This window comes from Phyllobates terribilis, unplaced genomic scaffold, assembly GCF_046119375.1.
Source record: "Phyllobates terribilis strain yellow unplaced genomic scaffold, ASM4611937v1 Scaffold_1__5_contigs__length_1240528914, whole genome shotgun sequence".
NCBI lineage: Eukaryota > Metazoa > Chordata > Amphibia > Anura > Dendrobatidae > Phyllobates > Phyllobates terribilis.
In genome coordinates this window covers 473315485-473340804 of record NW_027362761.1, presented here as the reverse complement: position 1 = coordinate 473340804, position 25320 = coordinate 473315485, and the positions used below count along the sequence as shown (strand labels likewise).

The window sequence follows — 25320 nt, the reverse complement described above, 5'->3', positions numbered from 1 at the left end:
CAGCCCACCTACTTTTGAAGGTGGCAGAACAGTTATTATTTCTTTTAGTTTTCATTTCATTTCTATTTTTCAGCAGGGAACTATATAGAATTATGGAATTTGTGAGGAATATGGAGAGAAGACGTTTGATAAAGCCTCAGGATATTCTGGCTACTTTGCAATCCATACCGGAGGATGAATCGGAATCCGAATTGCAGGAACATGTATTTGATTCTGACAGTGATGAAGATTTCATTCCTCAGAACATATCAAGTGAATCTGAAGACTCAGAAGGAACAAATCCAGAAGGTAAGTAGTTATGTGTATTTATTTGTTCTTCCACACACTGAGTTAGGGCCTGTGCACACTAGCAGAATTCTGGCTGAATAGCCATCTGGATATTCTTGCCGCAATACAGGCCGTACCTGCCCGCTCATGCCTGAAGCTCCGCTCCGAACCCCGGGCTGGAGCCGCTGTCAGGGACAGAGCAGCGCTTGCTTACGCGCAAGCACGGCTCCGTCCCAGACAGCGGCTCCAGCCCGGGGTTCGGAGCGGAGCTTCAGGTATGAAACTCCGCTCTGTACCTGAGCGGGCAGGTACGGGCCGGATTGTGGTGAGAATATCCGGTCGGATATTCCGCCGCTAATCCAGCCAGTGTGCACGGACCCTTACAAAACAAAAATTCTAAATATTCATCAACTTTTTTACAGATATTCCAAGCACATCAACTGGGGATCTGGCTCATGCAGTTATGTTGCCTCGTGACCATCCTCCTGGTCGTGGACAGAAAAAATCAGCAAAACGTCCCAGAAATGAAAGAACAACAGATAACGATGGCGGCGAAGGTAATGCAACAACAAACACCAGAGAAGGCGAATCTGAAGGAATACTAGTTTCAGCGGATGGTATTCAATGGAAACCTGTTGAAATTGGAGAACACTTGCCTGGTAGGCGTGACAGCCAAAATATTCTTCGAGAAGCACCTGGCCCTACAGGATACGCCAGAAGAAATATCATTATCGATAGTCCTTTGAGCGCATGGCGTTTATTTTTTGATTCATATATATTGACACATATAAAGAACTGTACGCTTGCAGAAGCATGCAGGAACAATAATTTACAGTTTACTCTATCTGATGAGGAGCTAGATGCATTCATTGCGATATTCTATGCTCGTGGAATATCTGGCACGAACCGTCACTCGATTAGCAGTATTTGGTGTAATGACTGGGGAATACCGTTTTGCAAAGCGACAATGTCTAGGGACCGCTTTGTTGAAATTATGAGGTTTCTCAGATTTGATGAGAAATCTACTCGATCGGAGAGACTGCAAACGGACAAGTTTGCTCTATTTTCTACTGTGTGGGACAGGTTTATTGAAAATTGTATTGCGGGTTACAAACCTGGCCCATACATAACGGTGGATGAGCAACTTTTCCCAAGCAAAACTAGGTGTCCATTCACGCAGTACATGCCTTCCAAACCAGATAAATATGGCCACAAATATTGGCTAGCTGTTGATAAGAGGAGCAAATATCTGGCAAATGGCTTCCCTTATCTAGGCAAAGATGACACACGCCGTGCTGAGGACCGTTTAGCTGACCATGTGGTAATGAAGTTATTGGACCCGTTTTTGAAAAAAGGTCGCAATGTTACAACCGATAATTATTTTACTTCAGTAAAATTAGCTAAACAGCTAAAAAGCAAAGGAACAACCATCGTGGGAACACTGAACAAGATAAGGCGAGAAGTGCCTAAAGAAATAAAATCCATGAAAGAGGAATTGTACAACACTAGAGTGTTTAGAAATGAAGACAATTTTACACTTGCAGTATATCAAGGAAAGCCCAACAAAAATGTTGTCATTTTGAGTTCCGTCCATCCAGATGTTGTTGTTGCGTCTGATTCCGCTAAAAAAACTCCAGAAACGGTAAAGTTTTACAATGAAACAAAATATGGAGTAGATGTAGTGGATCAGATGGCACGAAAATATACCACACGAACATGCACAAGGAGATGGCCTGTTCATGCATTTGAAAATGCCTTAGACTTTGCGGGTATAAATGCATGGATAATATTCAAGGAGATTACCCACCAAAAAATGTCACGCAAGGCATTTTTGCAAACGCTTGTGAGAGAGTTGAGTGGTCCTTATGTCACAGATAGGGAAAAGGGTTCCACGTCCCAAGTTTCTACATGCTCAGAAGTGATGGTTCAAACAAAATTTTGCCAGTTCAAAGAAAAGTGCAAGAAAAATAGATCTGTCGGAAATTGTAAGACTTGTGGTAAGTCTTTGTGTGGGCAATGTACTGCCATAAATCAAAGGCAATGCCTAAAATGCGAAACACCAAATGTTTAGAAGGTGAATTCTGCGCCATATTTTCATTTTTATGCTCCTCCACCTACATTTTCTCTGCTTTTTGTTCTTCAGTTGTTGTTTATATGTGTGCACTTGAATAAAAAAAAATGTTTGAAAAACGTCTATTATAATTATTGTTATTTTCTGTAGAAAAATAAGAAAAGCAGAAAAAAAACAATCAAAAGCATTACTGTTGGATCTCACAATAATAATACATTACAAAAAATATAATTATTAATAAATAACCACAAATGAAACTCTAAAAATAAACGAAAACAAGCAAGGAGTCAAAATGAGTAGTTTCAGTAGTTCTAGGCGGGGTCACGAGTCCAGTAGTCCTAGTGTTAAAAACAAACAAAAAAAAAACGCTTTGATGATTCACATCTGCAAGGAAAATAAGCAGTATATGCATGAGATTTCAGAAATGTAATTTACTTTGCTGATACTGAAAAACACTGTATTTTTTTTCTGCAGCAAAAAAGCCCAGTGTGAAAATACCCTAACAAAGAAGCGATTTTTTTAAAGGTTGCAGTGTCTTGTGATGTACGCTCTTTGTAGTTAGACTTTATTGAATCCTAGCTTTCAATGTGAAATTTACCATGAATTTCATGCACTTTGAATATCTCAAATTCACTTTTTTCTCCTTAAGTACTTTAGTTGGGGACAGATGCTGAATGTGAACAAATACTTACATTGCTGGTACCAGACAAGACTATTTAGAGTACATTTTGTCCTGTCAGATATGAATAAATATAAACTTCAGTGCCTGCATATCTGAAAACAAAGCATTTCTCAGATTTTTCCGTGTTCTGCCCAGCAAACCTGCTCGTTTTCTATCCATTTGAGAACATATTTTTATTCTGTGCTGCACTAAATGTTCTTATCTGAGCACACAATGAATGCCCATGTACCAATGCAGGCAGACATTTACTCACATGTTGTTTGAGACTCTTTTATGTACTTGCCAACCCGCCTCACGAATGGTAATTTACCTTTTTTAAATGTCTAAATATTGATACAATATTAATAAAATGCAAATTTTTGGCTACTGACTTTTTTCACCATTGCTTAAATCATATTTACCCAATCACCATAATAATGTTAAAATAATAACAGAAAAGCGTATTAAGCTGTAAAGTCTTCAAATATACAGCATGCAGAGAACATCTGCTCAATGCTGTGTCCTAGTCTGTGTCAGCTAATCTTACCCCTAGCGTCAGCTGCTGCAGTACCAGAATCTCCCTAGGAGTGATACCTGGCGGCGGCCTGCAGCCCAGCCTGTCTCCACCATCTGGAGCTGCAGTGAACACCAGGTAGCCACTGAGCTACGTCTTTACCTAGGCAGACCCAGCCCTGTGGCACAGTGGGTCCACTAATCCACATGGCCACCAGTGGGAATAACAACTAAATAGCTCTATTGGTATTATTATTCATGAAATGATTATAATTCTGTTTATATCACGTTTAAAATGTATATTTGCTACATAACAATTAGGGCTCGCTCACACGGCCGTCGATTCTCTCATGCGAGAGAATCGGATCGACTTTGCTAATGACACTCAGCTCAAACTCTGATCATAGTGTGAGCCGAGTGCAATCTTAGTGCAATCCAATTCTCTTGCATCGGAGCACAGGTGTGGAGAAGATGGAGAACTTAATTTCTCCATCTTCTCCATTGTCTGAGTCCGCGGATGTCGAACTGCACTCGGATGACACACACCCATAGACTTGTATGGGTGTGCGTCATCCGATCTATTTTTTCCACAGAACGATTCGGTCTTAAGAAAAAAATCGTTCATCTGCACTGCCCCATAGTATAACATTGGTCCAAGTGCTATCTGATAAAACATCAGAGAGCACTCGGCCGTGTTATTTGCTCATATGAGCGAACCCTTAGAAACAAAAAAAGCTGCATCAAAAATTCATGCTGTATTACTTTCTAACTGTTGTGACAAAATCACTGCAAAGCACTGGAGGGGAGATATGTTTCACTGAGGCTATTCGCTTCAGTGATTTGAAACCTAGAAGTTTGCTCCAGCACATTATGTGCTGAGAGGGGTTAATCGGCCATTTTAAGGGCTGGGTTTTTGTGAACAGCCATAGAGCGAGTGGGAGGTTGTTTACCTTATCTCCACCCCACGGTGTGGTCTGGGATATAAATAGGCAGCCTTTTGAATCATTAAGCAGGCGGATCCCCGCAGGCGTATGATTTCTGCTATACCATTTCTTTTTTTTTCCTGTTTTGCCCGAAGGGCCGTGTTTTTTTTTTTTTTTACTTCGCAATGGTTTATGCCACATGTATGTACAGTAATAAACCAGTGAAGGACTTAGAGACAGTATTCCTGTGCAGCTGAGTGAGCCGATCTACCACACTGTATAGAAGATTCTAATAAGTATAGGAAATAAATGGCTCTTTTACCAAATATAGTAATGACTTAATAGACTTTATTCAGTTAATATTTTATCCAAAAGACTGCAGAAAGCCAAAACTGAGAAATATTAAAAACGTAGCTAAATCCATTGTTTTGTGAAATTTTAATGTTTGAAATACCAAGTATAATGTCATAATCAGCACCTTTTTTTAAAAGAAAAAGCTTTCTAATATTAAAGGTGTTGTCTCATCATAGTCACCCCCCTTGTTCTAAAGATAAACTGACCAATGTAGCTATGATTTATAATCTGATTGTTCTCTGGGCCACTGCCAGTGCCACTACCAAATCAGATAAATGATACTGTTCATTCAGTTCTCACAGTGTCCGACTATGTTGAGAAATACACTAGGGGAATGATAACACCGATTTGACAATTAAGGCTGGGGCTTCACTGCAAGTTTTGCCACAACTCATCATGCACTCTAAGACTGCACCATGTTGATGCTTTACCATAATGAAAGTGAATCTTTTTGTATTGCAACAAACAAGATGCAGAAAAAGTAGCAATAAATTAAAATCTGCTGGAATTAAAATTGGGTGTCACTGTCATGGTGTTATACACCTGTCTCATCTTTAGTCTGATTCCTGTGATTTCTTTATTTTGCTTCTACTGCCTCTGTGACCTGCTGGTTAACCCTTCATTTTCTGTAAGCGCCACAAACGTATTTGAGACTGTTCACATTATGCTACAATCTGCTGTGGATTTTTGATCAGTCAGTGCTTCGGAACTGCCATTTTCTTCTTCATCTGTTCTCTTAGTTCTGTTGCTTCTGTGGGGTCCTGCCTCACTTGCTTGTCTGCCTTCTGATATCTTGTTGTCCTGGTCCCTTCTGTTCTATGTGCCAACCAGCCTGCTGTGCCAATGCCTTGGGTCCGTTTGTGCACCCTTACCTGCAACCTTGTGGATCTACCTCACCAGGTGAGCGCTAACACACAGCAAAGTGACCACATGCACTTTCATTGTGGTGCGACCTTTGCTGCAGCCTCAGCCTTATTCATTCAGTTCCATGATTTATAGCAGAGGGATAGTACAATGCAGGGTTTAAAGAAAAGATGCTCCAGAATTGTTCTAAAATAAGATCTAAAAATATTGATTCCAGTATTTAGATGCAGAAGTCATGTGGGTAGATGGCACTTGAGCACTGCAAGGAAGTAAACAGGCACTGTTGAGAAGAATTTAGCATGTAAGTAATAGTTTCATTTTATAAAATGTGTCACTTTGGCCTAATTTTTTCCATTTCTTAAAGGGGCTGTCACATCATATTGATGACATATCTTAAGGAATGATAATCAATAGAATATCGGTGGGGTTCCGACACCTTGCATCCCCACCTATTAGCTAAAAACTGCTCCAGAGGTGGTCGGATATAATAATTTGGAACAAATCTACGGAGCACAGCTCTATTCAAAGTGTAGAGGGTTCTGCAGAACAGCTTATATATCAAAGATCTGTTCTGCAGTACCTGGCAGCGGAGACTACAAATTGAATGTAGATGTGCTCTGCAGCTCCATTCCATATTTTTACATCTGGCCATCGAAGCTGTTTTTGGATAATCTATTTGTCGATATATACCAGGATGACAGGTACTCTTAAAAGTTTGCCTGGTAAGCAGCCTATGTAAGAGACAGTTTAGGGGATTAGCTCACCGGATTGCCACCTCCTCGGACAAATGGGCTCTTCAAGCACTCTAAGAACACAGTTCACACCAAACAAATTTAATACAACTGTCCTCAACCAGTTTTATTTGCTGTGTATGGGAACAAAATAAAAATTAATACAAAATAAAAGCTTCGACTGGCCGGCCGCTAACTGTCCAGGTGAACGCTAACTCAGGGGAGCTGCGCCTAATGCAGTTTCCCAAACATTACAGTTGCTTTACTGACAGCAGCTTTCCCAGGAGCCCTGCATTTATAAAGCATCTCTGCACAGGATAGCGCAGGTCGTAATCATCCCGTAACCTGGAGCAGGGAAATCCATAGATCCCTACTACCAAACTCCCTGGCTAATTCATTTACACAGTATAATACAGGGACCTAGGTGAAATATACACACCATCCTTCACTTTCCCCTGGTCCTATAACAGGATATATGCTCATCCAGCTTCTGTCTCCATCTAAAGTATTGCTCATCAATATGGCGTGACTGATGGTGAGATGAAAAGCTTATATCTGGCAACTGATCATAGCATAATTTAATAACTTAACTAAATATTAAACACACAATTAGTTGAAAAAAAGTTTGCTTTGTGGAATGTACTCAGCAAATAGAAAATAATTTCTACTAAAAGACTCCTATTCATTTCTTTCATGTGACAACGTCTCTGACACCACCACATAACACAGTGAAGCCGACAATGGAATCTGACCTGCTAATGGGATTACTGAAGATTCCATGTTCTGCCAGCCTGCATCCCCCCAATGATATGTCACCATTAGTCCATGTAATCACTGCCAAACACTTCATTTCCCGCACTTACTCATACACAAATCAGACATGTCTCAAGTTATTAGACATTTAATCCCTCACTTAATTTGTGAGATTAGAAACAACCAGTTATCTGTCTTCATGTATTTACACAGCTAATTTGTCTTACTGCAGTGTGTGGCATGAATTTTTTTATCCGTCCTAAATGATTGTGCCATGCAAGTGTTGAAAAAGATTTTCCCAACACAAATGGTCATCTTTGTTAAAGCCTGTAGATTAGATTCAAGACTGTGGATTGTCACTCCAATCGTCTGCACTGAAGGCGACAGCATAATTGTAGCTTGACATATATGTTAGGAATTTCTTCTGTATGAAAGTTTGCTGGGATGTTTGTAAGATATTGTCACTTATATTTGGGGACTTTCATCTGTTTTCCTTCCCCATCACTGTTGAAACTAACTTTCTAGGTAATTTTTTGGACAATCCCTGTATATATACCCTAATAAGACACAGACATTGTAGGAATGGAGTCCTCTGCTCCAGACCACTCTTAACGAGCCAAGGAGGAGATCCATTACAAAGAGCTGCTTCATCTATGGCGGGATTGACAAAACCATTTTTCACACAGTGACCTATTTTTTTTCCGATGGCCATAAGAAGCTTTACTTAGCAATACCAGATGATTGGCAGACCCATGCCGATGGGTGACTTTGTTGTAAAAAGAAAAAATATATATCTTTGTAGTGTTAGCCAGTAGATAGAAAAATATATAGAATATAGATTTGAGAGTCCTCAGTGGTTGATACCGCTAAATGGCTAACTGAAAAGATGGTAAGAAATTACAAGCTTTCGAAACTACTCAGGTTTCTTCATCAGGCATAGAATAGCACAAAATCTGAAGAGTCACATATTTATATACAGCAAGACACAGAAATAATGCAATAGATGAGACAAGTGGCGTAAAGCAGAACTATGGGAGAGGGATAAACAGTTGTGGCCGTAAATATTGGAATAGTTCAGATTTTGTGTTATATTTTGCCTGATGAAGAAACGTGAGTAGTTTCGAAAGCTTGCAATTTGTTACCATCTTTTCAGTTGGCTGTTAAAAGGTATCAACCACTGAGGACTCTCAAATCTAAATATTATGTTGTAAGAATGAATTTTGACTACAAAAGAATGGATATTCTGTAAAAATATAATCCAGTGTAAAGTATTCCAAAAGCTGTACTGTACAGCAGATGAACACTTTCCGGCAGGACCAGGCCACCATCTGATGTATATAGGGGCTTCCTGACTCTCCTCCAGTGGCAGATGTAGAAGAAGATGAGGATCGGGCAGTAGATAAAAAGCTAATCTAAGGTGTAAGGCCAGCTATCTAATGTACAAAGCCACCAGCAAATTATTACAAGACTGCAGCTCATAGGAAAATGGGGGACCTCTGGACTCCTGTAGGACTTGGCAAATACCCCAGTGGCCATCAAAGCCTCCAAAAGCCTTCCATAAATCAGCCACCTCTATGGCGGTTTCTTACTCAAGCAGGCCATAACATGGGTATTACTGTATAGTATGTAAAGGAATGCATCTGTAATTAGATATTTCTCTGCACACATTTAATTTCCTGAGGTATAATTTAAGTGAAGGTCACTGAAGCCTCATACTGCAGCTTTACCGTCACGTATGTCAAATTATCTACAGTAATTACAACATCAGTAAAAATTCAGTCTCTATGAGTCCAGCGCTGCGCTGATCCCCAGCATCTCACGTGTGATATGATTTAGAAACACACTGATAGTATTTCAATAATGTGAGCAGTGAATATCATACTTTGATAGTTCTCTATATTTCATGGTGGTTTTCATTTACGTTACATCGACTTTACCTTGGCATTTGAACCCAGAGACTTTCATCATGTACAATCCAGCCTGACTTGTCCTTGGCGTTTTAATTACTGCAGAGTAAGGTGATCCGATGTCCTGTCTGTAGTGTTGTTTTATGAAATAGTTGGAATTATCAAATCTTTCAGAAAGGATATTGCCGTATATTATATTTAATTATTTGCATATATAAGATACATTGATATACTGAAACTGCAAATTTTTTTCCAGTTACAGGGCAAATTGTACATTCTGTCTACAAAGCTGATCTTGGTTTGCTAAGATACAGCAGCTCCTGCTCCCTCCTGGGACACTCCAATCACATGATGGTTAGGATGGAAGGTGCAGGTGCGGATAATACTTTGTAAAATGTATACTCAACTATCAGGAAGGCAGAGATGGCAATATATCATTTCTGCCTTCTCTATGGGAATTCTGACTGGCTTATGACAGCTGGCTCCCCACTCCTGCACTTGCATGATCTCCTTGCAGGTATTTCCTCTGAGCGGACACTCAAAATCGTCCATGGAGAGTCATGTTGTGACCGTCCTAACATGTTAGGATATTGAGCAGAACGCAAGTAGTTAAACAGAATCTGTCATATAAAGTAAAGACATGACTGTAATGGTGCTATAATGCTGATTAAACTGAGACCTTTGGTTCAGGAATCCACTTTATTGTTCTTCTTTAATCATCATTGAAAGTTTTCTGCTGATTAGATTTCGGTGCACAGGGGCCGGACTGTGCAATGGGTCTTCTCCTCCCAGTCTGTGATTTCCCGGGCCTTCCGCCTGTTTCCTCTGTTTGACGAAAAGGTTTCAACAGAGGAGGGAGGTCACTAAAAAAGCAGTGACATGCTTTTCAAACAGAGGAGGTGGGCGAAGCTCCGCACAATCACAGACTGGGAGGAGAAAAAACAGTGCACAGTCCGGCCCCTGTGCACCGAAATCTAATTAGCAGAAAACTTCAAATAATCATTAAAGAAGAACCACAAAGCGGATTTCTTCACCAAAGTTATCATTGTAATCTGTGTAAGGCTATGTGCCCACGATGCTGAAATGCTCCACATTTTTCCTGAGCGTTTCTGCATCTCCCTGGCAGAAAAAAACGCATGTGGATTGTACATGTGTTTTCCTGCCAGGGACAAGCGGAAGTGAAGCGTTCTTCACATGCATTTCCGCATGCGGGTTGACAAGCGCTTTCCAAGCGATTTTAGCATCACTTGGAAAGTGCTTGTCAACTTGGTCACACTATATAAATCCATGCAACCGGCATGGATTTATATAGTGTGACCGAAAGAATGTTTAAAAATAAAAAATAATTCTATACTTACCTTCCGATGGCCCCCGCAGTCTTGCTTCACTCCGTCCTCTCATGCCGACAGATCGCGGTACACTGAAGGATCTGCCGACGTCAGCGTCGCGTGACCCGTCACATGACTATGACGTCAGTGCAGGTCCTCCAGTCCATCGTGATCTACCTGCATGAGAGGACGAGCGGACCTGGGGCCATGAGAAGGTAAGTATAACATATATTTTTTATTTTATTCTTTTTTTTTACAGTTTTCTATGCTACCCGGGTCCAGAGGAGAGTCTCCTCTCCTCCACACCTGGGTACCATCCACACATTGAACGCATGTATAACGCATGTGCTTATCTAGTGAAGCGGAATCCATGCGGTCTAATGCAAGTCAATGGCGGCGAAAACGCAGAGCTTCCGCAAAATAATTGGTAGTGCCTCGTTTTTTTCCGCAATGATAATCCGCAGCGGAAATTTCCACAGCATGTGCACAGCACATGCGGATTATCATTGGGGAATATGCAGGCCTTCTACCATGCGTTTTTTAAGCGTTTCTGCAGCATTTAGGCCTCAGGACCCCAGTAATTTAAGGCACCCTGCCGCTGTCAATGCAACTCAAAAACTTGCCCAATCTATTTAGTTGGTAACTGCAGATGGATGAATATTGTTTTTTTACCAGCTTTGTACAGTATATATGTGAGAGATGCTTTCTCCCCAATGTCTCTATGCTTCTATATCACACTCTGCGTCTTTCCAGTTCAAGCTTGGATCTCTCAGACTCCAGAATGCCGCAGACCCTGCTGGAATCATCAAAGAGTTAATTGATTATTGCTTGAGCTGTGCCACAGAATTTCACAGTAGAAATGAACATCTGCTGAAGGAAAATGAAAGGCTACGACAGGACTGGAATGACATGCATGAAGAGTAAGAGTTGTTGTTTTTTTTACATTCACTTCTATGTAGCAACACGCAGAATATGTTGGTACTGTCTAATCCGCTCGTCAGAATTCCCAAAATTTATGAAACCTTTCAGGACAAAATTTAATTACGACTTTCATTTTCTAAGCTGAGCTAGAAAAGTGACATGTGGAATCCTTCTGTCACCATTGTATTTATGCATAAGCCATATTTAAAGACAAAACCCAATAAAATAAAGAGAAAATGAGCATATACCCTGCAACTAGTAAATAGTAATAGTATATGTATATAACATAGGGTACTTAGTTAACCCTATTTTGATTTAGAATGCATAAAAACCATCCCACCACGACAAGGTGTACCCATCGGGACAGTCCTAAGCCGTCTCTAGTATTAAAACTTTACCTTGTGTCTGTCACTATGTAAGGCACAGGTCCGGGCTTGGGTCAAACAACTTCAATATGAATAAGGACAAACCAGGGCAGGACCAGATTGAGACACCCATTCATATGAAGCTATAAATATGAAATCCTTAGCTCAGAAAGGGGAGCAGTGTCCCTGTTTCTACAAAGTACAAGATAATACAGCAAAAACAAAGAAATGAGCTAGACTATAAGCTGGTGTACCTGCAAAGTGTAAGAGCACGTTCACACTGTGGCCATTTCACAGACAAAACCCAGTAAAAAACAAAATGAGCATAGACCCTACAGCAAGTAAATAAGAATATAGAAATAGTACATGTACATAACATAGGGTACTTAGTTAACGCTATTTTGATGAAGAATGCATAAAAAGCATCCCACCACGACAAGGTGTACCCATCGGGATGGTCCTAACCTGTCTATAGTTTTAAAATCTTACCTTGTGTCTGTCACGATGTCAGGCACAGGTCCAGGCTTACCTAGGAGGGATGTAGCTAAGCGGCTACCTGGTTTTCACTAGAGCTCCTGATGGTGGAGTTAGAGTTTGCTGTCAAAACGACATTGCTGTGCACATGTTCCGTCTTATGTCACTTCTTTTAACCATTGTAAGGTTCGGAAACCCGGAAGCGGGTAAAAGAAGTGACATGCTCATTCCTAAGGCGGCTTCCGCAAGGGAGATGCCCACTCTCTCTACTGAACATTAAAGAGTGAAAGCCACTGGCGGTGGATCCGCCGTAAGAACGACGGCGAAGCTACCTCATGAGAACGACTGCCAATGTTTTCCTGATGGCGTCTAAATGTCGTTGTGTGCACATTTCCTGAAAGGAACACTTCCTGAAACAAAGATTAAAAAACTTTTTGGATGCCTCAAAAAACATAGCCTTACACCATAGTGATGATCACAGAGTTTACAGCAGTAGGACAATTTGTGACTGGCCTGATTTTGAGGGACATTACTAACCGAAAAGGATTATAAATGGCGCATAGCCACTTTATTCATTTTTTTATTTTTTTTTTAGGCTTGATAAATTTGTAAGCAGCAAGGAGGAACTGGAGCGAGGTCTTTATACTCGATTTACATTGGTGCTAAATGAAAAGAAAGCAAAGATTAGAAGTCTTAATCAAAAGTTGTCACAGACTGCACAAAAGGTGTCAGAGAAGAGGTATGTGCAGGAATGCGTTGTCGATAGTTTTTATCAATTCTTAGTGCTAGAGACAGAAAATGTGACCATCCCTGTCTATCATTATCATCTGGTAACACCAGTCTACCAAAGGCGCCTGTACACATTGGACCATACAAGAGCATGCAATGATGGCATGTGAATGAGGTCTTAGGCTGTTTTGCTATATTCACATTTTGCATTATTGTTGCGTTTTCTTTTTGCAGGCAAAACCTGCTCACTTGGCAGTAAATAAGCTGCTTTCAAAAAGCAGATTTTAGTGCGTTTTTGCTGCTTTTGTGCTGTTTTTTGGTGCAGAATACATGTGTCATTTGTCTTCAGCACATGCTTAAAAAGTTAGTTTTATTCACCAAAATTGCAGCAAAAATGCATGGTTGCATTTTTTTGCAGCGTTTTTGCACTGTCTCATTGCTTTCTATGGTGAAAAAATGCCGCAGAAACACTGACTGAATTGACATGCCACTGATTTAAAAAAAAAAAAAACGCAGTTTTTCAATTCAGGAAAAAAAAAGCAAGCGTTTGCATGAGATTTATTGAATTCTCATAGTTTTTGCTGGTACAGTAAAAAGCAGCTTTTAACCCCTTTAAAGCCCAAGACGTATTAATACGTATCTGCGCCCTGGGCTTTAAGAGCCTGATACGTATTAGTACGTCTTTGCGATCATGCCCGCACACAGGCTGATTGCCGCCGGGTGTCAGCTGATTGTCACAGCTTACACCCGGTACTATGTGCAGGGAGTGGTCCCGCACCGCTCCGGGCACATTAACCCCCGCAATGCTGCAATTGAAGTCGATTGCAGCATTGCGGTGGCAAGGGGAGGTGATCGAAATACTCAACTCCTCTTCCGGCCTCCAGCGCTGTCTGCCGCGGCTTCCAGGATGTTGCCATGACGACCCCATGTCGTCATGACAACATTCGGGTCACCAGACTGCAGGAAGATATTTTGGTCATGCGCAGTGCATGACCAAACTATCTTCACCCTGTGCAGCGCTGACAGCCTGCATAGCACAGGGATGGTGCTCCATTCATTTGCTATGCAGGCGATCAGAATAAAAAATGTAAAAGTCCCATAGTGGGACAAAGTATAAAAGTAAAAAAACTGTCAGAAAGTGAAAAAAAGAAAAAAAAATTGTAAAAATATAAAAAAATAAAAATAAAAAAAATAATCCACCAAAAATAAAAATATAATGTACCCATCAATAAATATTATTATGAAAAAAAACAAACAATAAAAGTACACATATTTGGTATCGCGTCTGGAACGACCTGACCTATAAAATTGTCCCACTAGTTAACCCCTTCAGTGAACACAGTAAAAATAAAAAATAAAAAATGAACAATAAACAATGCTTTATCATCATACCGCCAAACAAAAAATGGAATAACACGCGATCGAAAAGACGAATATAGATGAAAATGGTACCGCTGAAAACGTCATCTCATCCCGCAAAAAACAAGCCACCATACTGCTCCATCAGCCAAAAAATAAAAAAGTTATAGCTCTCAGAGTAAAGCGATGCAAAAAAATAATTTTTTCTATAAAATTGCTTTTATTATGTAAAATCGCCAAAACATAGAAAAACGATATAAATGTGGTACCGCTGTAAACATACTGACCTGAAGAATAAAGCTACATTATCAATTTTACCACACGTGGAACAGAATAAAAAAAAAACAATTCCTGAATTGTTGGTTTTTATTTATTCTGCCTCCCAAAAATAGGAATAGAAAGCGATCAAAAAATGTCACATGCCTGAAAATTGCACCAATAAAAACGTCAACTCATCCCGCAAAAAACAAGCCGTCACATGACTGTCGGCCAAAATATGGAAAAATTATAGCTCTCAAAATATGGCGATGCAAAAACTAGATTTTACAAAAAACTGCATCTTTCAGTATGTGACAGCTGTCAAACATAAAAAACCAATATGATTCTGGTATCTCTGTAGTCGCACCGACCCGAAGAATAAAGTCGTCTAATCACTTTTACCGCACAAGGAACGGCATTAAAAATAAACTCTCAGGTTAGGGTTGTGCTAGGATTAGGGTTGGGGTTGGAGTTAGGGTTGTGCTAGGGTTAGGGCTGTGCTAGGGTTAGGGTTGTGCTAGGGTTAGGGTTGGGCTAGGGTTAAGGTTGGGCCAGGGTTAGAGTTAGGCTAGGGTTAGGGTTGGGGTTAGAGTTGTGCTAAGGTTGGGGTTAGGGTTGGGATTTTTTTCAAAAGTGAAAAAAAAAAAAGATGACAATATGGCAACTAGTGTTGAGCACAAGTGCTCGCTACTTGAGTTTGCATTGGGTGCTCGGCTATGCATTGAGTATCGCGGGTGCTCGAGTCTCCACCCCATATGCTCCGCAGGCAAAAATAACTCGCGGGGATTGCCTGCCATGCACGAGCGATCCCCGCATGTTTTTTTTTTGGGTGTCTAATAACCGTGAAACATGCGGGCGGGGACACGAGCATGTCACTCGAGCACCCGTGATACATGGTGCATACCTGAGTACACGATGCAAACTTGCGCTCAAGACTAATGACAACTTATTCAATATGATGACCTAATGTAAACAAATTCTGTGTCGTACCTCTGGGTTCAAAATGTTCACTATAGCCCTTGATAAAATCCTTGAGGGGTGTAGTTTCCAAAATGAGGTCACTTGTGGGGGGTTTCCATTATTTAGGCACATCAGGGGCTCTCCAAACGCGACATGGCGTCCGCTCTCGAATCCAGCCAATTTTGCGTTCAAAAAGTCACACAGTGCTCCTTCCCTTCTGAACTCTGCCGTGCGACCAAACACTGTATTTTCCCCACATATGGTGTATTGGCGTACTCAGGAGAAATTGCACAAAAGTTTTTGGGTCCATTTTCTCCTCTTACCCTTGTGAAAATAAAAAAATTGGGGCTAAAACATCATTTTTGTGGAAAAAGTTTGATTTTTTTATTCCACGGCTCCATGTTATAAACTTCTGTAAAGGACTTGGGGGTTCAGGGTGCTCACCACACATCTAGATAAGTTCCCTGAGGGGTCTAGTTTCCAAAATGGTGTCACTTGTGGGGGATTTCCACTGTTTAGGCACATCAAGGGCTCTCCAAACGCAACATGGCATCCGCTAATTATTCAAGCAAATTTTACATTCAAAAGGTCAAATGGCGCTCCTTCCCTTCCGAACCCTGCCGTGCGCCCAAACAGTGTTTTTTCCCCACATATGGGGTATCTGCGTGCCCAGGGGAAATTGCACAACAAATTTTGGGGTCCATTTTTTCCTGTTACCCCTGCGAAAATTAAAAAAAAATGAGTCTAAAGTAACATTTTTGTGAAAAAAGTTAAATGTTCATTTTTTTCTTCCACATTCCAAAACTTCCTGTGAAGCACCTGAAGGGTTAATAAAGATCTTGAATGTGGCTTTGAGCACCTTGAGGGGAGCAGTTTTTAGAATGGTGTCACTTTAGGGTATTTTCTGTCAAAAAGACCCCTCAAAGTGACTTCAAATATGATGTGGTCCCTAAAAAATGTTTTTGTAAATTTTGTTGCAAAAATGAGAAATCGCTGGTCAAATTTTAACCCTTATAGCTCCCTAATAAAAAAAAAAATGTTGGTTCCAAAATTGTGCTGATTTAAGGGCATAAAATTTAAAATGTTGAAAATTGCAAAATGTTCAACATTTCACCAAATTTCCTTTTTTTCACAAATAAACGCAAGTGATATCGAAGAAATTTTACGATAATCATGAAGTACAATACGTCACGAAAAAACATTCTCAGAATCAGGGGGATCCGTTGAAGCGTTCCAGAGTAATTACCTCATAAAGTGACAGTGGTCAGAATTGTAAAAATTGGCCTGGTCATTAACGTGCAAACCACCTTGGGTTGTAAAGGGGTTAATTTGCATTAAAAAAACTCAGCAAAAATGCAACGTGTTAACATAGCCTAATAGTGATTTTTGAGAGGTGCAATGATTGTTTCATAAGTGCTTCCAATTGTCATCATCAGGATTTATGCGCAGTGGTAGGCTGCTATGGGTTTTAAATAAATTCCAGTTTTGCTTTTTAACATTTACTATGAGTAATGACAGCTACAAGCCTGAAACGCGTCAGATGTTTTCTATGGACGACATGCAATACTACGATATGCTGTCCTTTTAATCTATATGAAGTAAAATTTGGATGTTTTAGTGTAGTTTTCTCCCCTTACACATTGGACTAATGGCGGCCGAGCCCGCCAACATCCACAGGTTCGGCCTACTTGTATAGGGGCTTCCCGACTGTCTCCGGATAGATGATGTCGGAGAACTAATGGATCCGGCTTTTCCTTATTTCAGACTCCCGATTCTTTTGTTTTCTAAGAGTTCAGATCCATCAAAGATGTCTGACAGCGGCTGTATCCTAGAGAACAGAAGAGCGCTGGGCCTGCAGAGCGCTCCTGTGTATGGGGGAGTTGGAGCAGATAGTTGTTGGCTGAACTATCGACCAAACTAAAGTTCAGCCAACTGCTATCTATGATGTATGGTGGTTTAAGTACATACGTAGAGCTGTAGATCCTCATGATTGATGACAATGGGCTCTGTTTTGTTGTAATGGGGATCACTTCAGCAAGCCATTCATTAATGTAGAAAAATAGTCATGTATTAGATGAATCTCAACCATTTTTTCTCTTTGTTCCACAGCAGCAGTTCCCTTCCATTTGATACCCTCCCGATTGCAGAGTACAGTGGTTCAACGGATGAGGAAAGCTCTGAGGTTAAAGAGGAGACTGGTATGAGAAAAGTGGCATTAGTAAATATCCAAAATTATAATATCCAAAATGCAATGCACTGTAAAATACATATTATATACCGCCAAAAATTTTTTTTGCATCTTTGCAACCTCTCATGTAAAATGTGGCTAAGTCTGCATCCTGCTGGGAACTGGCAGCTTAGAGGAGCACAAAACAGAGAAAATTCACACAAAAAAAAATCCTATTAATTTCTCTTTTAACCTTTTCTTTTTCTCTGATCCTATTTTGTCTCATATCTCAGTTTAATCTTGGAGACATAGAGAAAGCTTCTAAGACTAAGAGGCGCATACAATTATCTTCCCTGAGTATCAGCAGCTCAGCCTTGTTCCTCTCCTCCTGCTCGCTGTCCTGTGTGTGGCTATAAGGGGATGTCCACATTGAGTTTGGGCTTCTGTCTAAAGCTCTGAAATACAGGACTTGGGCAGATCACCCGACGGGGCCACTCTCTTTACTAAGGCAGACAGAGTCCCTTTGTTATTTGTCTGGACTCTGTTTCGACAGTGCTTCCATTTCGCCCGAATCTCTTTTTTCAAGACATTGGTTAGAAGCCTCAATGGAGCCAAGACGTGTGGCCCAAACGCAGTTTGAACCCGACTCAATCGTGCTCAATGGATTTATGAAAATTGTACAACAGAAAAACTGTCTTTGTTGCTCATGCAGCAGATCACAGCATCGGTTCATATTTCTAAAGCATTATGTGATTTGTTGCTATGGGCCGTGCACTAGATATGGGCAGTGAATAATCTTTGACTAAAACCAGTATTTGGTATTTAATATGAAGAATAGGATGCAGATTATGGTAATATAATGTAGCCTCTTAACTCGTAAAGGACCAGTAATTTTTTCCTTTTTTTCCTGTATGAGCCTTATTTTTTTTTATTTTTCCATCAACATGGTTGTTTGAGGGCTTGCTTTCTTTTATAAGATGAGTTGTAGTTTTGAATGCCACCATTCATTTTATTATACAAGGTATTCAGAAAAATATTCCAACTGGGATGAAGCAGTGAAAAAAAGTGTAAGTTTGGGTTTTGATTTTATGGTGTTCATTATATGATAAAGATAACCTATGAAAACTTATATAGGTTTTTATTATTTTAATGGTTTAAAAAATGCAGAACTTTGTTACCGAATGGGTTTCTTGTCTTTATATTTTGATAGTTTGAACTTTTATGAACTTGGCATGTTCTATACCGTTGCTAAATTGCTTACTATGTAAACCATTATCATTCTATCTCAAAGCTAGTCCTATGCTTACCTTGCACTATACACTACTCACATTGTACATTAACACTTTACATGACTTATATGCTGTACATTACCATAACACATTATATCAGACGCACATCACTATTACATGTAAAACTACATGACACTATACACACAGCGCGTTTGTTGTCTTCAGGGGCTGGACCAGGGTAAGACTGTCCACACCCCTACAATACTGTCATGGTTGGCCCAAAGGAGCTGATGCACATGTGATTACTCCATTGAAATACTGCTGGCAATGACTTTTTCTAATTGTTGAGTGTTCGACCTCTGGAACTCCCACCGATCCTGAACCCTTGAATGGAGCGATAGTGAATCATTCTAATGGGACCGTCAGAGATAGCCAGTCTTCGGCATTCCCGTAAAAATCACTAGAGAATAATAATAATAATAATAATATTTTTTATTTATATAGCGCCAACATATTCCACAGCACTTTACAATTAAGTAGGGACATGTACAGACAATATAAACAATACAATGTATCACATTTTAACAGTTACATGAGGAGTGAGGGCCCTGCTTCCAAGCTTACAATCTATATGGAAATGGGGGGACACAATAGGTAGAACATGGTCATCAGCCAGTATCTGTCTAAGGGCAGTTACCGTGTGGTATTTGGTGCATGATGGATGTGGAGACAGATGAATACGCAGGGGGCAGATTAAGATTAATATTTAGGAGGAGACAGGAGAGAGTTAGGTTGGTGAGTTGAGGTGATAGGCTTGTCTAAACAGATGTGTTTTTAAAGCACGTTTGAAGACATGAGGTCTAGATATCAGTCGGATTGTTTGGGGCCGTGCATTCCAGAAAACTGGCGCGGCACGAGAGAAGTCTTGGAGATGGAGGTGTGACGTTCGGATTAAGGAGGATGTCGGTCTTAGATCAGATGCAGAATGGAGGGCACGGGAGGGGCGATGGACAGAAATGAGGGATGAGATGTAGGGTGGTGCAGAACTGTGTAAAGCTTTGTGGGTGAGAGAGATGAGTTTGTATTGTATTTTGTGGTGAATGGGTAACTAGTGCAATGACTGGCACAGGGTAGAGGCGTCAGTGAAGCGGCTTGGTAGGAGTACGACCCTGGCTGCCGCATTCAGAATAGATTGGAGAGGAGAGAGTTTGTTTAGAGGGAGTCCGATCAGAATTGAGTTGCAGTAGTCCAGACGAGAATGAATAAGAGCGACAGTAAGAGTTTTTGCAGTATCAAAGCTGAGAAAAGCTTGGATTCTGGAGATGTTTTTAAGGTGCAGGTGACATGCGTGAGTGAGTGAGTGAGTGATTGAATATGGGGAATAAAGATTAGAGAAATAGATTATTGATTACCGCTCCATTCACACGGGAATATTCAGAGCCCTAGTTATCAAGATCGGTGAGTGTTTTATTGGTCGGACCCCCAGTGATCAGGAAGTTATCCTCTATCCATCGAATAGGGGGGTAGATTCCAAACTTTAGAACACCCTTTTAATGCTGTGTGAGTGTTCAGTTCATGGTTTAATGGAAAAGGGTTGGTTGGTTTACAGATTACTGTATGTGCTACAGTCGGTCAGTTTACAGCCTAATGAAACTATGGTTGGCCGGACCACAGTGTAGTGCATGTGCTGCAGTCGGTCAGTTCCCAGCCTCATGAAACTCTATGGTCGGTCGGACGGTCCACAGTGTAGTGCATGTGCTGCAGTTGGTCAGTTCTCAATGTAAATTCTATGTTCGGACACCCAGTGGTCCAGTGTAATCAGTGCTCCTGTAAATCCACAGCCTAGTGTAAATGCTGTAGTTCATCAGTGCACAGTTTTTTTTTACGATTTCTTTTTTTTTTTTTAATTAATCTGGAGCTATAATAATGGACCTACAATGTTGATTTTCTATAATAAATTGTCTAATTAATAATATCTACATTCATTCCACCATGAACCCATTACATTGCAGCCTTCTTGGACTCATGTCTTACGTTTTCATCTTTTCTATCAGTGCTTTTCCTCACACCATCACTGTGCATCATCACTTGTGGTTTACGCACTTAAAGAGAAGTGTGTCCTTTAAAAATAGTATAATAGTGATGATACATCCAAGGTTTAGGCATGTGAAATCTCTCTTGTGCAATGCCAATCCAGTACTATAGCAGGAAAAGCGGAATGATCAGTCATCTGTAAAGTGCGAGCTGTGATGAGAGATGTCCGTACAACGCTCCACCTGCTTCCTCTTTAAACTATTACTACAACATATGCGTGCTGGAAAGAATTTGTGTAAGTTGTCTAGAAAATAAAACTAATTCTTTAAACATTTCCAAGACAGGTCAACAAGTAAAAGTGCGCCAATATTGAACTGTTGATCATCTGCTGGAAGGTGGAAAAAGTTATTTCATTTCACTGTTCTTTGTCACATTTCTACACTACGCCTTAGTGTTTAATTATGCAAGAAATCAGTCATCAGTCCTGTCTTGGTTTTATTAATGACATGAACATATGTATTTACTTTTTAGACGTGGTCTTTTATTTTTAGATTTGTGCTGCCATATTGTAGGCACAGTGCAACATGTAGACACTTTATGGCGGTAGACGTAAATGAGACCAATGGCAAGAAGAAGAGTTTCATAGCTTCATGCGGCCTCCAGGGTACATCTCCTCCCCTTACATAAGCCAGTGACTTAGGAGACTCCATACAGACTCCATGCAGACTCCATGCAGACTCCATGCAGACTCCATACCGACTCCATACCGACTCCATGCCGACTCCATGCAGACTCCATACCGACTCCATACCGACTCCATACCGCTCTCTTTCTCATTTTGAAGCACCATGCATACAACTTTATGCATGTTGGCTTATATCATGATGCCATAAACAGCAGCTTTTACGTAAAAAAGGACAAACTACTGGTTCAATGAAATAAACTTTTTTTTCATACTGATGTATTTTAATACAGCATTAGGCTTTAAAGAAAACATGGCAGGCTTATTTAGAATTGTTAAACCATTTAATATAGCACTTTTTTCAGCTGTGTTTTCCTGCCTATCTACACCGCGTGCAGAATTATTAGGCAAATGCTTATTTTGATCACTTTGATACTTTTTATACATGTCCTACTCCAAGCTGCATAGGCTTGAGAGCCAACTACCAATTAAGTAAATCTGGTGATGTGCATCTCTGTATTGAGGAGGGGTGTTGTCTAATGACATTAACACCCTATATAAGGTGTGCTTAATTATTAGGCAACTTCCTTTCCTGTGGCAAAATGGGTCAGAAGAGAGATTTGACGGGCTCTGAAAAGTCCAAAATTGTGAGATGTCTTGCAGAGGGATGCAGCAGTCTTGAAATTTCCAAACTTTTGAAGCGTGATCACCGAACAATCAAGCTTTTCATGGCAAATAACCAACAGGGTCGCAAGAAGCGTGTTGGCCAAAAAAGGCGCAAAATAACTGCCCATGAATTGAGGAAAATCAAGCATGAAGCTGCCAAGATGCCATTTGCCACCAGTTTTGCCATATTTCAGAGCTGCAACGTTACTGGAGTATCAAAAAGCACAAGGTGTGTGATACTCAGGGACATGGCCAAGGTAAGGAAGGCTGAAAAACTACCACCTTTGAACAAGAAACATAAGATAAAACGTCAAGAATGGGTCAAGAAATATCTTAAGACTGATTTTTCAAAGGTTTTATGGACTGATGAAATGACCGTGACTTTTGATGGGCCAGAGGCTGGATCAGTAAAGGGCAGAGAGCTCTACTCCGACTCAGACGCCAGCAAGGTGGAGGTGGGGTACTGGTATGGGCTGGTATCATCAAAGATGAACTTGTGGGACCTTTTCAGGTTGAGGATGGAGTGAAGCTCAACTCCCAGACCTACTGCCAGTTTCTGGAAGACAATTTCTTCAAGCAGTGGTACAGGAAGAAGTCTGTATCGTTCAAGAAAAACATGATTTTCATGCAGGACAATGCTCCATCACATGCATCCAACTACTCCACAGTGTGGCTGGCCAGTAAAGGTCTAAAAGAAGAAAAAATAATGACATGGCGCCCTTGTTCACCTGATCTGAACCCCATAGAGAACCTGTGGTCCATCATAAAATGTGAGATCTACAGGGAGGGAAAACAGTACACCTCTCGGAACAGTGTCTGGGAGGCTGTGGTGGCTGCTGCACGCAATGTTGATCGAAAACAGATCAAGCTACTGACAGAATCTATGGATGGAAGGCTGTTGAGTGTCATCATAAAGAAGGGTGGCTATATTGATCACTAATTTTTTTGGTTTTTGTTTTTGCATGTCAGAAATGTTTATTTCTAAATTTTGTGCACTGATATTGGTTTACCTGGTGAAAATAAACAAGTGAGATGGGATTATATTTGGTTTTTATTAAGTTACTTAATAATTCTGCACAGTAATAGTTACCTGCACAAACAGATATCCTCCTAAGATAGCCAAATCTAAAAAAAACCCACTCCAACTTCCAAAAATATTAAGCTTGGATATTTATGAGTCTTTTTGGTTGATTGAGAACATAGTTGTTGATCAATAATAAAAATAATCCGCTAAAATACAACTTGCCTAATAATTCTGCACACAGTGTAGTTTCCAGCAGAACAATAAAGCTACTGTATCATTTAAGCATTACAGGCACAACCTTTATTTCTGGTGAACCCCAAAAAAGTTTTGTAAAACCTAAACGATCCATTTGAAGAAAGCTTAAGTATGTATTATCCTGCAAAATACAGATATTTGATTATTAATATCACTTAAAAAGGTTTATAAATTGTGGGGTATAAATTTCTGTATAGTTTAAAACAGAGATTTAAAAGATTCCTGCATCTATTGTGCTTGAAGGGGTACAGAGAAAAGTACTTGTCATGTGATGCTTTTTAGCTAATCATAATTGTTTTTTTATTGCATGGTTGGCTAAAATATATCGCAGCAGGCACCATAGAATTGCTTGCATCGCTACTGCAAATGTTCTCCTGTGACTACCTCTTGAAGCTCATCAAGAGAATGCCAAGAGTGTGCAAAGCAGTCATCAAAGCAAAAGGTGGCTACTTTGAAGAACCTAGATAGAAATACAAGATACAAATTCTAACAGTCTATTCAGTAGGACTATCAGCTGTGTATCCACCAGACTTCTGCACAGCACAACTGATGGTCCCAACCCCATTTATAAGGCAAGAAATCCCACTTATTAAACTTGACAGGGCACACCTGTGAAGTGAAAACCATTTCCAGTGAATACCTCTTGAAGCTCATCAAGAGAATGCCAAGAGTGTGCAAAGCAGTCGTCAAAGCAAAAGGTGGCTACTTTGAAGAACCTAGAATATAAGACATATTTTCAGTTGTTTCACACTTTTTTGTTAAGTATATAATTCCACATGTGTTAATTCATAGTTTTGATGCCTTCAGTGTGAATGTACAATTTTCACAGTCATGAAAATACAGAAAAATCTTTAAATGAAAAGGTGTGTCCAAACTTTTGGTCTGTACTGTATGTTTATCTCTGTGTATATTGGAACAACACGAAAAAAAAGAGAAAAAATGGCAAAATGGACATCATTTCACACAAAACCCCAAAAATGTACTTGACAAAATTGTTCACACCTTCAACTTAATATTTGGTTGCACACTCTGTGGAATAAATAACTCCAATCAATCGCTTCCTATAACCATCAACAAGCTTCTTACACCTCTCAACTGGAATTTTGGACCATTCTTCTTTTGCAAACTGCTCTAGGTCTCTCATATTTGAAGGCGCCTTCTCCCAGCAGCAATTTTAAAATCTATCCACAGGTGTTCAATGAGATTTAGATCCGGACTCATTACTGGCCACTTCAGAACTCTCCAGCACTCTATTTTCATCCATTTCTGGGTGCTTCTTCAAGTATGTTTGTGGTCATTGTCCTGCTGGAAGACCTATTACCTACCATGCAAACCCAGTTTTCTGACACTGGGCACTACCTTGCTACCCAAAATGCTTTGGTAATCTTTAGATTTCATGATGCCTTGCACACAGTCAAAGCTCCCAGTGCCAGAGGCAGCAAAACAACCCCAAAATATATTTGTACCTCCACCACATTTGACTTTTGACTGTAGCTACTGTGTTCTTTTCTTTGTAGGCCTCATTCCGTTTTCAATATACAATAGAATAGTGTGCTTTACCAAAAAGCTCTATCTTGGTCTCTTCTGTCCACAAGACCCTTTCCCAGAAGGATTTTGGCCTGCTCACATCCATTTTGGCAAACTGCAGTCTAGCTTTTTTATGTCTCAGTGTCAGCAGTGGGATCCTGCTGGGTCTCCTGCCATAGCATTTCATTTCATTCAAATGTTGACAGATAGTTCGCGCTGACACTGATGCACCCTGAGCCTGCAGGACAGCTTGAATTTCTTTGGAACCTGATTGGGGCTGCTTATCCACCACTTGGAC

The 25320-nt window shown here is 40.3% G+C and overlaps 1 protein-coding gene across 5 annotated transcripts in view; it reads left to right on the top strand.

The window, feature by feature from the left end:
- XRCC4 (X-ray repair cross complementing 4) overlaps positions 1-25320 on the top strand; it is a 401059-nt gene that overhangs the window by 203152 nt on the left and 172587 nt on the right. For 4 of the 5 annotated variants that reach the window (XM_073679117.1, XM_073679107.1, XM_073679143.1 and 1 more), the window contains 3 exons: positions 11126-11292; positions 12728-12871; positions 17548-17636. In XM_073679117.1, the coding sequence (XP_073535218.1) occupies positions 11126-11292; positions 12728-12871; positions 17548-17636 (400 nt within the window). The remainder of the gene's footprint in view (positions 1-11125; positions 11293-12727; positions 12872-17547; positions 17637-25320) is intronic. The other variant, XM_073679126.1, reaches the window with a different exon arrangement.